Here is a 13,574-nt window from a genome sequence, read left to right on the forward strand (position 1 = left end):
AAGGTAGAAGACATATCCTTGCACGCAAGGAGAGGCGTAAGAGGATGATGCGTTGCAGCTTAGTGGAAAAAAAGGATCATCGTTAGGGAGGTGATCGTACACTACCAACAACTTCCCTGGTGCCACTAACTCTGTGCATTGCGAGCCAACGACATGTGGCTGCGGGCAACTGCTGACTACTCCCTCCGGCCTACATTGCGGTCCAATAGGTCACAGGGTCGTGTTTTATTAATGGCAGAGTTCATATCAGTGTACCGGCATCATCGCAAACTACATCCCCTCTCAGCCCCGGTGCCACTAAGTCTGTTCCCTGACATTCATGGACACTCACTGGTCGTACATTGGTGGCGTCTGAGTCTATGGACTAAGGCCTAGTTTTCATCCTCATGTAGCTGATACCAAATTGGTGGTGAAAACGAGGCTTGCGCTTTCCACCCCACAAATTGCTGCTTCCAGATAAAATCAAATCTTCTGCATCATGCCCTGGAGGACACCTTCCACTGTCCCCAGCAACCCTTCGCAACATACACCTCGGACATTGATGAGGACCCGCTCAAGTCGCATGGCCAATCTGACTGCACCGCAAGTCGCCGTCCCGTGGCTGGGTGCCTGTGCCGGCCACAGTGCATCCAGTTCCACTAACTCTGTGCTGGTCTGGGCCGGGACCCCTTCTTCTGAGATATTGGATGGCATCTGAAGCGTTGGCCTTGAGGTCATCAATGCCATTTCTCTGTGTCCTTGCGCTGTACGCAGCCTCGGGGCCCAAATGCGTCCCACCAGGGCTCACACACCAAAGCGAGTCCAGACCGTCCCAGACGTCGCATCACAGCAGGAAGCACATGCCACCACCGCAAGGACCACCTCCAACCACCATCTGCCAGAGTCAAAACGGTGGTCCTGATAGACTTACGGAGTTGCTCAGACCTGTCAAGGATGCCATCATCGGCTCCCTGCTCAGCACTCCAGGTGCCAGAGACTCAGTGCCCTGCAGGCCATTGTCCGTTGCTGATTGTCTTTTGTGCTGTGGAGCAGTTGCGCAGCTATGTCACCTCAAACAGTGTGGGGGCCCTGAAACGTTGATGGTGAAGATGATGCAGGTCTAACACACCCCACTGCATCTGCATCAGGAATATATCGAAGGGACACAATTCAAGAATTTTTCTTCACATGCGCGTGCTCATCTCTAGTGTTCCAACCCCAGTGCACTGCAACTCACAGATACTTCTGTTCGCATGTTGGCAGTCCTTTGGACTTTCTCCGGCTCACTCCATGTTGCTCAGCAGTTGACTCTGTTATGCATGTGTTTTCTGTTTCCGTTGCACTGGTGTCCAATGTTCAAGTTGTTGCCAGCACCAGACATTCTGTGTGGAATGGCTTACCCTCACCTCACACGCATCTAGCACAGGTGGCACTGTAAATTTGACCCTGCCAATAAAGGTGCCGGGCGCATGTGCCCGTAGCCAGTTCAACATGATATAAGCGTGTGTCCCTGCAGTCTTGTTGTATGCATGGGCCCTATGACAGACATGTCACCGTAGGCAGCGGGTTGAAGCTTGGACGTGTAGCTTTGTCGTCACCCACTCAATTTGTACGGGGAGTGGCCAGGGCCGTCGTATGCAGAGCTAACATGGGTGTGTGACTGCTATTTGAGCACCCTTGGGCGTACTGTTAATGTGCATCTGCATGTGTCACCTGTTGGCCCACCTCCTTTTGGTGTGCTTCCACATGGCAATAGGGGTGCCATGTGTGGGTGGGTGAAGTGTTGTGAGCCAGCTTTGCTTGCAGGTGCTTCCTGCTGCGTGGACTTTTGCAGGCTTGGTGCTCTCCTCTGAGTAGCTTAGCTGGCTGTGTCCTGGTGGGGGGTTACGTGGGATATCCATGGGCTGTTGTAGTGTATCGGTGTCGACGGTGCAGTGGTGTGCTCCGGCATAACGAATGTGTTGTATTCTGTGCTCAGCTGAAGGTGTTGTGTGCCCCTCTGCAATGTGAAGGGAAGATGCATGTTGACATTGACATGTATGTTGGCGCATTGTGCTGTTTGCATGCAGACTGTATGGCAATGTACATTGTGACTGTTTGGGGGTGCTGGATTCTTCTGCGGGACAGTGTACATTTGGACTACTTGACGGATGTGAGGTCGTAAGTGTACAATTCAATTTCACAGTTTCCGGCTCTGTCAGATGTAGTAGGCATGTTTCTGTGCATATGCGGAGCCAGTTGTGTCCTCTGTTCTGCAATGTCGGCTATGCGCATTGTACCATGTTGTCGTCAATGTGGGTGTGCTGTTCTTGCTCTGTGTGTGTGCTGCAGTGTGCCAAGGGGATCTGGGACATGATCCTGGGTAATTGTGGGTGTGCAGTGTGCAGTGTGCTACACCTCGTTGTGCATGTATGCCATTGTGCCCATCTTCCCTGGCCCCCCCAGTCCCTGTTCGTTGCACTCCCTGTTGATGTTGTGTCAGGTCTTCTCGAGCTGTGTCCATACTCCCTACTCCTTTCACCTTTTCCACACGGATGACCGTGGCATGGGTTTCCTCCAGCTCCTCCCGTGGAGCTGGACTGCCACTTCCTATCGCCGTTACTGCCTTCCTGTTGGCAGCAGGTGTGAGCCTTGTTTAGGTTGTCACATCATGCCGGTGCCTATTGGCCTCCTTGATTGGCCTCCTTGGCACTCCGACTGCATTCCAGGTGTGCCAAGGTGGTAGTGGGTAAGTTGCTGGTAGTGTTCTGTCACCTCCGTGACACTGGTCTTGTTTTCCTGCAGTCTGCACCCCGTCTTCCTCTCCCTCTTATCCTTGGCCTTCCCCTACCCTGTTGTTCTTTGCTGGTAGTCTGTGGGGTTTGTGGGGTCCGAGTTGGCCTCTGGGCTGGATCAGGGTGCATCCATGTTGCTACATGCTTTTGCTTGTTTCTGGTGTGTTTTTTCTGCGGTTTTTATGGTGCAATGTCCCGCCAGACGTGTGGGATTTGCAGGCCTGTGGCTGGTTTTCGCTACAATTTGTACCGTGGTTGTCCTCATCGTATGTTTTTTTATCGTTCGCGTATCGCATATTTGTGGCGTGGTGTTGATTTTCATACAGACATTTGACGCGTTATCTGGTGTCTGTTGCAAGCTACCACCGCGTTGTGAATTCCCAAGATGACACAGGGTTATTTTCCTATGATAAGCTGTGATGTTGAAAGTTGTGTTACGCTACTCTTGCGGTAGTTATCACAAGTTCTTGTGAATATACCCTTTAGTGTTCCATAATTCTTGAATGCGTGTCAGCATGACACATAGGTCCTAATTCAACTAAATCAACAGCTTCCTTAATGAGCAGGTGCAATCAACAAACAAGGTGTTGCACACAGGTTACACGCTGGTTCTAGCAATTTTGACCCACCCCTTCAAATGCATGCCGGTAAATGTAGTTAGTCATTTATCACAGTCAAACGCATCCAGTTTGACTCAATGATGCGTATATGTAAAAACGGTCTCTTTAGCATGGTTTAGGCTTGGATGTGTGCACCATGGCCTGATTGTTGAAGCAAGTCAACCCACCTCATGAGACTGTAGTCTCTGTTGTCCTCCACGCTCCCTCAAAATTCCGCTCTGCGGAGCTCAAATACCTGCCTCCCAAGGGTCCATCCAAATTCCTCTCAGGTGAATTCTAAATGCCTGCATCCCCCTGGGCCCAGACATTCAGGGTGTCTAGTTTATGCTACCATAATGAACACGTAGTCCGCCACAGAGCTCACTCATTCCCGTGAAGACAAAGCCAAGGTAAATCATAAATGATGAAATACAAACTTTTACAATATGCAATTGTGAAACAGTAACAGGTCCTTCATGAGGTCATCGGTGCTGAGCCCATAACACACAGTGAACACAGGAGGTGATGGACGGAGTGCTGAAACTTTTCATACACTCACCCCCTAGTCACAGATCTGGATTGAATCCATCATCGTCCTTTAGCTAACTTTGCCACCTCAGTTCAGACGCAGCTATAAGCAAATTAGTCTTGACCCTGTGCCTCATGGGAACATTCCAGCCCGAACTGCCAAGCCTGGTCTTCCCTGAACCGGAAACAAGCATCCTGGAACCGGTTTCGGAGTAACACCTCTCTTTGTTCGCCCTAAATTTACAGGGTATGCCCAGACGTGGGTCCCTTGCTCACTTTGCCTCTGGATTCAAGCTAGCCTGGCTGAAGAGGGGTGTTACCCCGAAACTGGTCCCAGGATGCTTGTTTCCGGTTCAGGGAAGACCTGGCTTGGCAGTTCGGCTGGACTGTTTCCATGATGCACAGGGTCAAGACTAATTTGAATATAGCTGGGTCTGAAATGAGGTGGGGAAGTGAGCTCAAAAATGATGATGGATTCAACATAGATTTGTGACTTGGGGTGAGTGCAAGAAAAGTTTCAGCGCTCCATCTATCATCGCCTTGTGCTTGCTTTGTTCACCCTAAGTTGGCAGGGTATGCCCAGACGTGAGTCCCTTGATCACTTTGCCACTGGATTCAAGCTAGCCTGGCTGAATAGGGGTCGCAAATTACCATCAATCTCCTTGCGTTTGCTTTCTTCGATCTAAGTTGGCAGGGTATGCCCAGATGTGGGTCCCTTGCTCCGTTTGCCACTGGATTCAAGCTAGCCTGGCTGAAGAGGGGTGTTACCCCGAAACCGGTCCCAGGATGCTTGTTTCCGGTTCAGGAAAGACCTGGCTTGGTAGTTTGGGCTGGACTGTTCCCATGAGGCACAGGGTCAAGACTGATTTGCATATAGCTGGGTTTGAACTGAGGTGGCGAAGTGAGCTAAAGAACGATGATGGATTCAACCCAGATCTGTGACTGGGGGGTGTGTGTCCGAAAAGTTTCAGGAAACAAGCATCCTGGGACAGGTTTTGGGGTAACACCCCTCTTCAGCCAGGCTAGCTTGAATCCAGTGGCAAAGTGAGTAAAGGACCCACATCTGGGCATGCCATGCCAGCTTAGGACTAACAAAGCAAAAACAAGGAGATGATGGACGGAGCGCTGAAACTTTTCGGACACTCGCCCCCAGTCACAGATCTGGGTTGAGTCCATCATCGTCATTTTGCCACCTCAGTTCAGACCCAGCTATATGCAAATCAGTCTTGACCCTGTGCCTCATGGGAACAGTCCAGCCCGAACTGCGAAGCCAGGTCTTCCCTGAACCGGAAATAAGCATCCTGGGACCGATTTTGGAGTAACACCCCTCTTCAGCTGGACTAGTTTGAATCCGATTAGAAAAGAGCCGAAAGAGTAAGCTAAAGGGACAGGAAATGCAAGGCAGGCAAGAAGGAAACGAGGGAGGTCAAGGCAGTGCACCCTAGATATTTGGCAACCCTTGCATTTGGGAGTACTGGAGCAGCAGGGCACAGGATCGGGGTACTTGCGGGTGGACAGCGTCCGCCCAATATTTTCACAGGGTGGATGCCATCCCCCCTGCCAAGAAGTTGGGCCCCACTGAAAAATATGCAGAATTCGTCCTGATGTTATTTGCAAACACCAAGACACATTCAGCAGCGCCTGCACGTTGTTGTCTGCTTTCGATCACAATGACGTGCAGGCGGGAGGGTGCTTTCTTAGTTCTGACTCCTCCTGGGCCCATAACAAAGGCCCAGTTTGAGGGGTCATCAGGTCTCCTTTTGTTGGAGTCTCCTTGCTGGGAGCAGTGAGGAGCCTCACACCTAGATGCAAATGAGTGAGGATGGGGTCTGATGGCTAGATTGCTGACTTTGGTGCTAGAAACCAAGTTTTGAGCCTCAGGATCGCGTTCACATCCTGTGATTCTGGGCAAATTAATCTCCCCGTGCCTAAATGTGTCCTTGTGTAATGTAACCAGTGCTCATGTAAAACTCTCCAATACCTTTGGGTCGAGTTTGCGCTGTATAAATCTGCATTTAAAAAAAACACAAATACAGCAGAGGGGAAACAAAACTCACACCTTGGTAGCATTTCACACATACTTACGAGGGGCAGCTTTTCATCTTGTTCAGTCCCATTTACAAGAGATGCATGCACTGTAAGAATGTTAGATGCATTGGTCTTTCCCTGTATTTACACAAAATAAATGTAATTTATATAGTGCTTTCTACCACTGAGGAGGCATTGAAATAATTTCAGTACCACAATTTTTTCTTGTAAAGCGCTATGGATAGAGGAAGTGTGTGCTGACAAAAGGCAACACTGTTTTATGCTGTAGCCTTTAAAAGTGGGAATCTTCTGCCTCAATCTGGAGGGTTTGCGTGTATACTCGAAATGTGCTCCAATGTACTCATGATAGACCTGCTAAACATATATGTGAGGGCTCATGATTTGATGTCACTTCTTATGATGCTACTTCGAGTGATGTCAGGGGCCATGAAGTCATGCGCCGCGATATCACACGTGATGTCACGGCCCGTGATGCCACTTGCATTCTGATTAAGTAGGTTAGTCCCCCCCCCCCCCCCCCCCCCCCCACACTTCTTTTTTTAGGACTTGTGCCCTGCGGATCAGGGCTCATAAGAAACATTTTGAGCTCATGCACTTTTCTTTTTTTTTAAGGTGTGGGGGGTCCAAAGACTCCTGGATTGTTGATATCAAAGATCCTCCATGTGGCTGAGTTCACTGTTTCTTCCAAGTGTACCACACTCTAAGTCACGCGTCATCTATCTAAGCCAACCTGTGTGATGATCATGCCTTAGGCTCAGTGTTCGTACCCTCAGTTACATAGAGATCATGTTCTGGTATACATACATTGGTTGCCGGATTCAGTGGACACGCTCTTGCATGACCGTAGCAGATGCACATGCCTCCTACAGATATGTCCTTTATGGAATAGTAATACTGAAAGAGAACGAAAAAAACAATTGAGCACGCTTGAAATGCAAACATAACAGTTTTTCATTAGGGCAGCTAGGCGTATTTTTTAAAATAAAATTTACGCGCACCATCTGAAAAGGTTTTAGTATTTATATATTCCAGACGTCCTCACTACGAGTCACTAAAATACATGTATTCAATTATAGAAAAACCATAAAATCACGCAGAAATTTTATTTCTTCATATTACCTAATCCGAATAGACATTAAAACAAAAGATATCCATATAAACCAGAACATTGATAAAAGTTCACATTCACTACATCAGTTTTATCACATTTACATCTATTGTACTGTCTTGAATGATCGCACTACCAACATGTACATTAACATAAATGCTAAATCGGAACCTTCTTGCATAAAATATGGAATGCCCATCATATAATATATAATTTATTGTAAAACCGTATCCAAACTCCAAATGGTATAGTTTGAGGGTGAGTTATGACATCACTGCCATTCAATACCTAATAACATCATAGCTGTTCTGCAATATTTTTTTTAACGAAAATGTAATATTTCCATTTTTACATTAAATCAAACACAAACTGTATTCACTATTTCAAGTCTCCAGAATATCATTAATATTCATGTTTTCTAATGGTGGGTCAGACCACTGGCCCATTTTAGATTCGGAGGGGTGGGCGATATCAGGGTTTCTTGGATACAGACTGACTGAAAATTTAAAGTCAGGGGGGGGGGGGGGGGCATGTAGCCAACTACTTCGAGGTGTTTGCTTTCAAAGCAGGCGACCCAGATTCTAATCCTGGCATCAGCACTAGACCCAACTTTAAGTGATGCTGGGAAGTCACTTAATCTCCCTGTGCCTAAATGTGTGTAAAATGTGCTTGTTTCATCCCCATTTGATGTACAGGATCAGAGATCATCTCTCAAACTCTCATATAAGCTACAGCGCTCTGTTGATTCTCAGCTAGGTTGGTTCTATACACATACCAATACATACATACATTAGGATCAACATTAGCGCTGATAACAGGTTTACTTTCACTGCCAATAGATGGCAGGGAATCTCTTAATGTGATGTAAGTACGAGAGTTCAATTATTAGCATTTACCGTAGGGTGTTTTTAACAAATGAACATTTGATAAAGCCGTGTAAAAATACTTAATACAAGTTCTGCCATATCAGCTTTGAGGCTTAGATAACACCTATTGCATAGGTCAGATGTTTTTCCCTATTGTGATAATTGGGAGAGTAACCTTGATTTGTATCTTCGTGACCAGGGTCCTTCACAAACACTTTACATGCAATGTTTTTCAGCAGTTTTTATTCTAAACCTAGACTTTGCACTATCAAAGCCCTTCTGGAGAAATGTCCTATAAGACATTGTAAGCAGACACTTTATTTCCTTCAAAGTTCAGCAACCAATGAAATAACAGCAACAGTCTATACCTATCTCCGACTTGTGATCAAGGTAGGGAGGCTCTTGAGCGCGATCATGGCGATATGCTGGGGTCACGCTCTGATCCATGGTGCTACACAGAGGTGTTTTTTTCTGCCCCCTCCAATGAGTAGGGGCACACAGCGGACACATTTATGGGAGGTTGTTGTTCTCCACTTTTTGTATTGCTAGTCATGATTAGGGTGTTCATCTGTCTTGGACGGTCCTGATTTGGCACAGGTACCTGTGAACATTAGCTAATTTTTTTAAAATTATTATTCTGATGTTTGCTGACTACCGGAGCTGTTAAAGGTTCTTAGACGGCCTTTAATTGTGTACATTCTGAGTATAGCCTGTTGGCTCCGATGCATGGTCTTTAAAGTACTTTGGTACTTACTGCATAGCACTATCAGCGCTTTATTGGATAGTTGCAGAGGCGGGCCCCGTAGGGGCTCAGGAGCCGGCGCCATAACCGGCAGCGAGCCCCCACCAAAGTAAACAAAATGGGGGCCGGAAGCGGCGAGCCAAGCCAAGGAGAAGACGGCGGGAATACGGGGTCTCCCCAGAGACGCAAGGGAGCCCCCATTTGGCGCGCATCCCGCCCCCCCACCTTCCCCCCCCTCACCTGGTTTCCGGCCGCACCGTGCGGCCAATGGGGGGGGCAGGCGTTGTTTGAAACATGGCAGGGCACAACAGGTCGGAAAGGTAGCGAGGCAGCCTAACTCTGGGACAACGAGTATCCCCTTCCCGCGCAGAGGAAGCGCAAAGAAATCCAACCAACAGAAAAACCGCCCCAGAAGGGGCAAGAGACAATGGCAAGGAATGTATAATGACATAAGATGCAAATGCAAGTGATACCTGATGCAAGTGATAAGATAACTGTTTTTCCTTGTAAACCCTAATAAACTGCGGCCAATAAATGACCACCACAGTGAGAAGGTGTAGTGGCATTATTGGAGGGACGGGGAGATAAGGAAAGTTACTTAGGATCACTGCGGGAGTGGGGCAGAGTGGGCAGGTTATTACCCCCTTTCCTTGAAGTAATTGGGGGTGCATCTTGTTCTGTGCCTTTGTGATCAGGCATCTATATAAAGCCTCTTTTATCTGGCCTGACCTTCAGCAGTTTTTTTTTATACTATAACTTACATTTCGCACTTTCATAGTATTTATGTTCCAACTCACCCTAGGTGATTGCAAATAGGCACTTTGTTTTCCTTAGCGTCTAACGTTTATCAGATGACGATATAATAGTGAAAGCTTACATTTGTCCCAGACTTATGATTTGGATCGGAAAGAATGATAGGCTTGACTCCTGTGGACACTGCAGGATTTTTTTTCGACTTGAGATGCTACGCTGAGGTGCCCTTTTGCATTAGCACGGATCCTCTGTTGAGGGGCTTTGAACTCGAATGTTTACCTCTGAATATTATTTCAATGTTTTTAACTTTGAATATAGTCGCAACCTGGCACTGCTAAAGTATGAATACATTCTTAATCGTGTTATTTTATACATTTATTGTCTCCATTTTTCTTGACAATATTGTATTATAATGTATTTTATGGTACTTTAATGGTCTAGTTAAACCAGACCTAATAAGGTTTTCGATTAATTGAATTTTCGTTTTACATTTACGGAGGGTAAGCCTGTACACGAATTAAAATATGATATACTGTGAATTCAAACTATTCTCCACACAATCTATTACTTGTTTCTGTGGAAGAAATATCACAGGTGGATAAAAAAGTGAAATATGTTTGTGGTGTTTACTCTGTGATCCATTTCGTTTGCATTTTTTATTCGGATACCCCATATCCATAAAAGTATAAATACGTGCATCAATAATACAGCAAGCGATAAAAACAATAAGGAGTAAAAACAAAGTTAAAACAAAATACAGAACTGTAAAAATGCAAAGTGCTGAGTCTTTCTGCAATAGGGGTTTTTGACCCTGGGGGTCAATAAATCACAAGTCCGTTAAACGACTGATCTTTAGTTAACTCAAATATAAACAAGAGAGCTTCCTGGGAGTCAGAAGATACCAGTGTAAATGTCGCTGATAAAAAGTCCCGAAAGATAACTGCTATATAATACCTCCTCCTTTTTTGTGAGGTCCATCAAACCTGGTAATAGCGTAACCCATGGGTACTGCTGCTGTCATTCCATTTCTGGCCTAAAGCCGATCGGACCAGGTCTCTGTTATAAAAACTACGTCAAAAAGATGTGGCGCAATACATTCTGCAACTTCTAATTGATATTTAACCATTGATCTGGCATTAAGCAAAGCTTATCTATTTTTGTTATCCAAGACTTTCCAGAATTTGCCCCCCCCCACTTAATTTGACATGCATGGCAGCTCTGTTCTATGGGGCTCTAGGTCAATGATATTAGAATTGCATTCCTGACAACGTAAATGTATAATGTTTGGATTCATGGGGCACAAGAGAGGACAATTCTGCTTCCTACCTGACAGTTTACACCAGCAAGGCTTCTCTGGAGTACAGTCTCTGCGGGGCAACCTGCAGATACTGACAACCAGGGACACTGGCCCTGGACCTGGTCCAGGTGCAGATGGGCTCAGATGGGTGCAGGGGGGCTTGCTGTTGGCGTGCCTTTGGCACACCAGCAGCACACCTGCTGTGCTTGTCTGCTGCATGGTCGTGCTAGCCTCCCACTTATGTAGCCCTTTTCTAACCTTCTGAACAACAACTAGACCGCTCACACCTAAGTGGGTGATGGCGGCGATTAAGGTGGCCCTTCAAACGGAGGAAGCAGTGGCCACAACACACGTTACCCTGACACCACAGGTATTTTTGTACAACCTAAAATTACTGGCTACTGTTTTTTGTTTTTTTTTACTTATTAAACGTATTTCAAAATTTAAGAAAATGACAAACAAGCACAGTTTTTTCCCCCGTTTCCCTGTGCAAAAACAGCAAATGTAATCCAGGGCAGTTTAATAATCCTAGAGATCAGAGCAAAGTTTAATTTAGTACAAATCAAAATACTACACAGATCCTATATGTCCTGTAACACCATGGTCAAGATGGGTAGGATGCCCGACCCAGCTTGTTTCCGACTGTGTGGACGGGAAGGTACCCATTTTCATATCATATGGGAGTGTCCGGAGATTCAAAAGCTTCTGGGAATCCGTAGTGGCTTCATTGAATGATGTCTGTGGTGGTGACATTATCCCTTCAGTTAAATAGTTTTTCCTAAATGTGTGGGAGGCAACAGATTTGGACCACATGGTGCAGATTTGGTTCACCCTGGGCATGATAATTGCGAAAAAGAAAGGTAGTCCGTTCGTGGGGGGCAGCCGCCACACTATTGCACAGGGACTGGAAACAAGATATGGACTGGTGTATGGTGGCAGATAAGGTAATATATGAAAGCCGAGGTTGCCTCCGCAAATGGGAGAAGGTTTGGGGCCAATCGAACGTTTACAGAGGTATTCTATGCATTGCTCCCATAGCAATTTCTTCAGAAACCGACACCATCAGAAAAGCTGCAGTTAATGTATGTTAGGATAAAGAGATACTGTGATGCCAATATTCTTTTCTGTCTGGAGCTGCAGCACGACACATACATTAGACACATATACTAATGTTGAACTGTAGCTATTGTGATATATTGATCTATACGATTTGTCTATGTACCCAATAAAAAGATGTTATAAACATTAAAGTGATCATACTTCTTGAACTTCGCATGCACTTTTCTAGGGACTGCATGCTGTACCATAGTTACCATGAGTTGAACAGAGATTCTCTCAGAACTGTGCTTTGACCTAGCAAGGGTGGGTTTATTGAGATGGAAGGGATATGCTCCTCCCAAATTAATAACCCCATTTCTGACACCTGTTCACCAATCCTGCAATCTTAATGTTCTTTGCAGAAACCAGGGAATATAGGCCTATGGAAATTATTCTAAGTTAGCCATTTTCCAGTTCAAAGATGCCAATACAAACATGCAGGGTAACGTGCAAGTGAACACATGTGGTTACTCAGACGCTGTTGCATATGCACATTCTTATCCACACACAATTGCACACATTAGTAACCAAACACATTATTACAGATTTACACATCTACTCATACACAAATGACATATATATATGTGATCAAGTGCTTGACAGCCCGAAACGCGTCGGCGCAGGTTGTGATTAATAAAGAAATTCCCGCCTGAAAAATACGCTGCAGAGATCTGAGTCTCCTTCTTCGCCAGCTGTTACTGGAGGTGGTCAGAGTTTTTCTTTGGAATATATATATATTTATTATTATTATTTGTTATTATTTATTCTTTCTTTTGAGGGTGAGCGTGGTGTTCATATATATATATATATATATATATATATATATATATATATATATATATGCATATGTTGTGCTGAGTTACATTACATGACATTATTGGCATTTGAATAGCAATTCAGTCACCCCTTGTCTAGTTAATCCATATATAGCAGACCTTAACCAATATTTGGAATTATCTAATTCTCACCCCCCCTAAGCTGCCTAACATTCCCTCAAAATACCTTCAGTATACCGATGATATTGTTTTACTTAGTCAAACACCTATAGGTCTGCAGCTTCTTGTCAATTCCTTTGATGAATATACATTAGTCAAATATTTTGAGCTTAATATAAAAAAAAGCTAAGATCATGACAATTGGAGTCTCTCCATTCAGATCATTCAACTGGTACTCAAGAGGGAAACTAATTAAAATAGTTAAAAGCGATAAGTACCTTGGCATCTTGTTTAACAACTTTCTTCAGAATTCATTTTGATTTACTCAGGGTTAAAGCTGCTACGAACATTTTCACTTTTAAAGCTATTCATACCAAACTGGCATGTCCATCATATGGCCACCCCGTGAACATAATGTCAGCTAAATTGATCCCATTCCTCTCTTATGGCTTATTTATTTTTCGAGGGAAGGATGGCAATTTATTGGATCTGTTACAGGTCATGATGGTAAAATCGGTCTTTAAGATTCCAATGTATATTGGCTAGGCCCAAATTCAACTAGAGTTTGGACTTCGAAGGCAGGATCCAGCCTGTCGAGCAGCATTTCTGAAACACTCCTATTCCTTTGACTCACCAGCAAAAGAATCCCTCACCAACATGTGCTGGTTAGTAATTAGCAATTCTGTCCATACCGGCCCATGGTGGGCTTATTTGATAGATTCCTTCCAAGCCTTAGGCCTAAAGGATTAGTGATCTGCTCCAATAAGTGCCCCGTGAATCAATCAACAAAATTGTTGTCATTCAAATTGGGCAAAGGAGCTATTGAAGTTAAAAAGCATACTTGGT

At 45.2% G+C, this 13,574-nt stretch overlaps 1 protein-coding gene across 7 annotated transcripts in view; it reads right to left on the bottom strand.

The window, feature by feature from the left end:
• Positions 1-13,574, bottom strand: part of LAMA2 (laminin subunit alpha 2) — a 3,858,378-nt gene that overhangs the window by 2,733,014 nt on the left and 1,111,790 nt on the right. For all 7 annotated transcript variants that reach the window (XM_086927001.1, XM_086926997.1, XM_086927002.1 and 4 more), the window contains exon 6: positions 6,734-6,823. In XM_086927001.1, the coding sequence (XP_086783127.1) occupies positions 6,734-6,823 (90 nt within the window). The remainder of the gene's footprint in view (positions 1-6,733; positions 6,824-13,574) is intronic.

Source organism: Lissotriton vulgaris, chromosome 6, assembly GCF_964263255.1.
Source record: "Lissotriton vulgaris chromosome 6, aLisVul1.2, whole genome shotgun sequence".
In the NCBI taxonomy this organism is placed as follows: Eukaryota; Metazoa; Chordata; class Amphibia; order Caudata; family Salamandridae; genus Lissotriton; species Lissotriton vulgaris.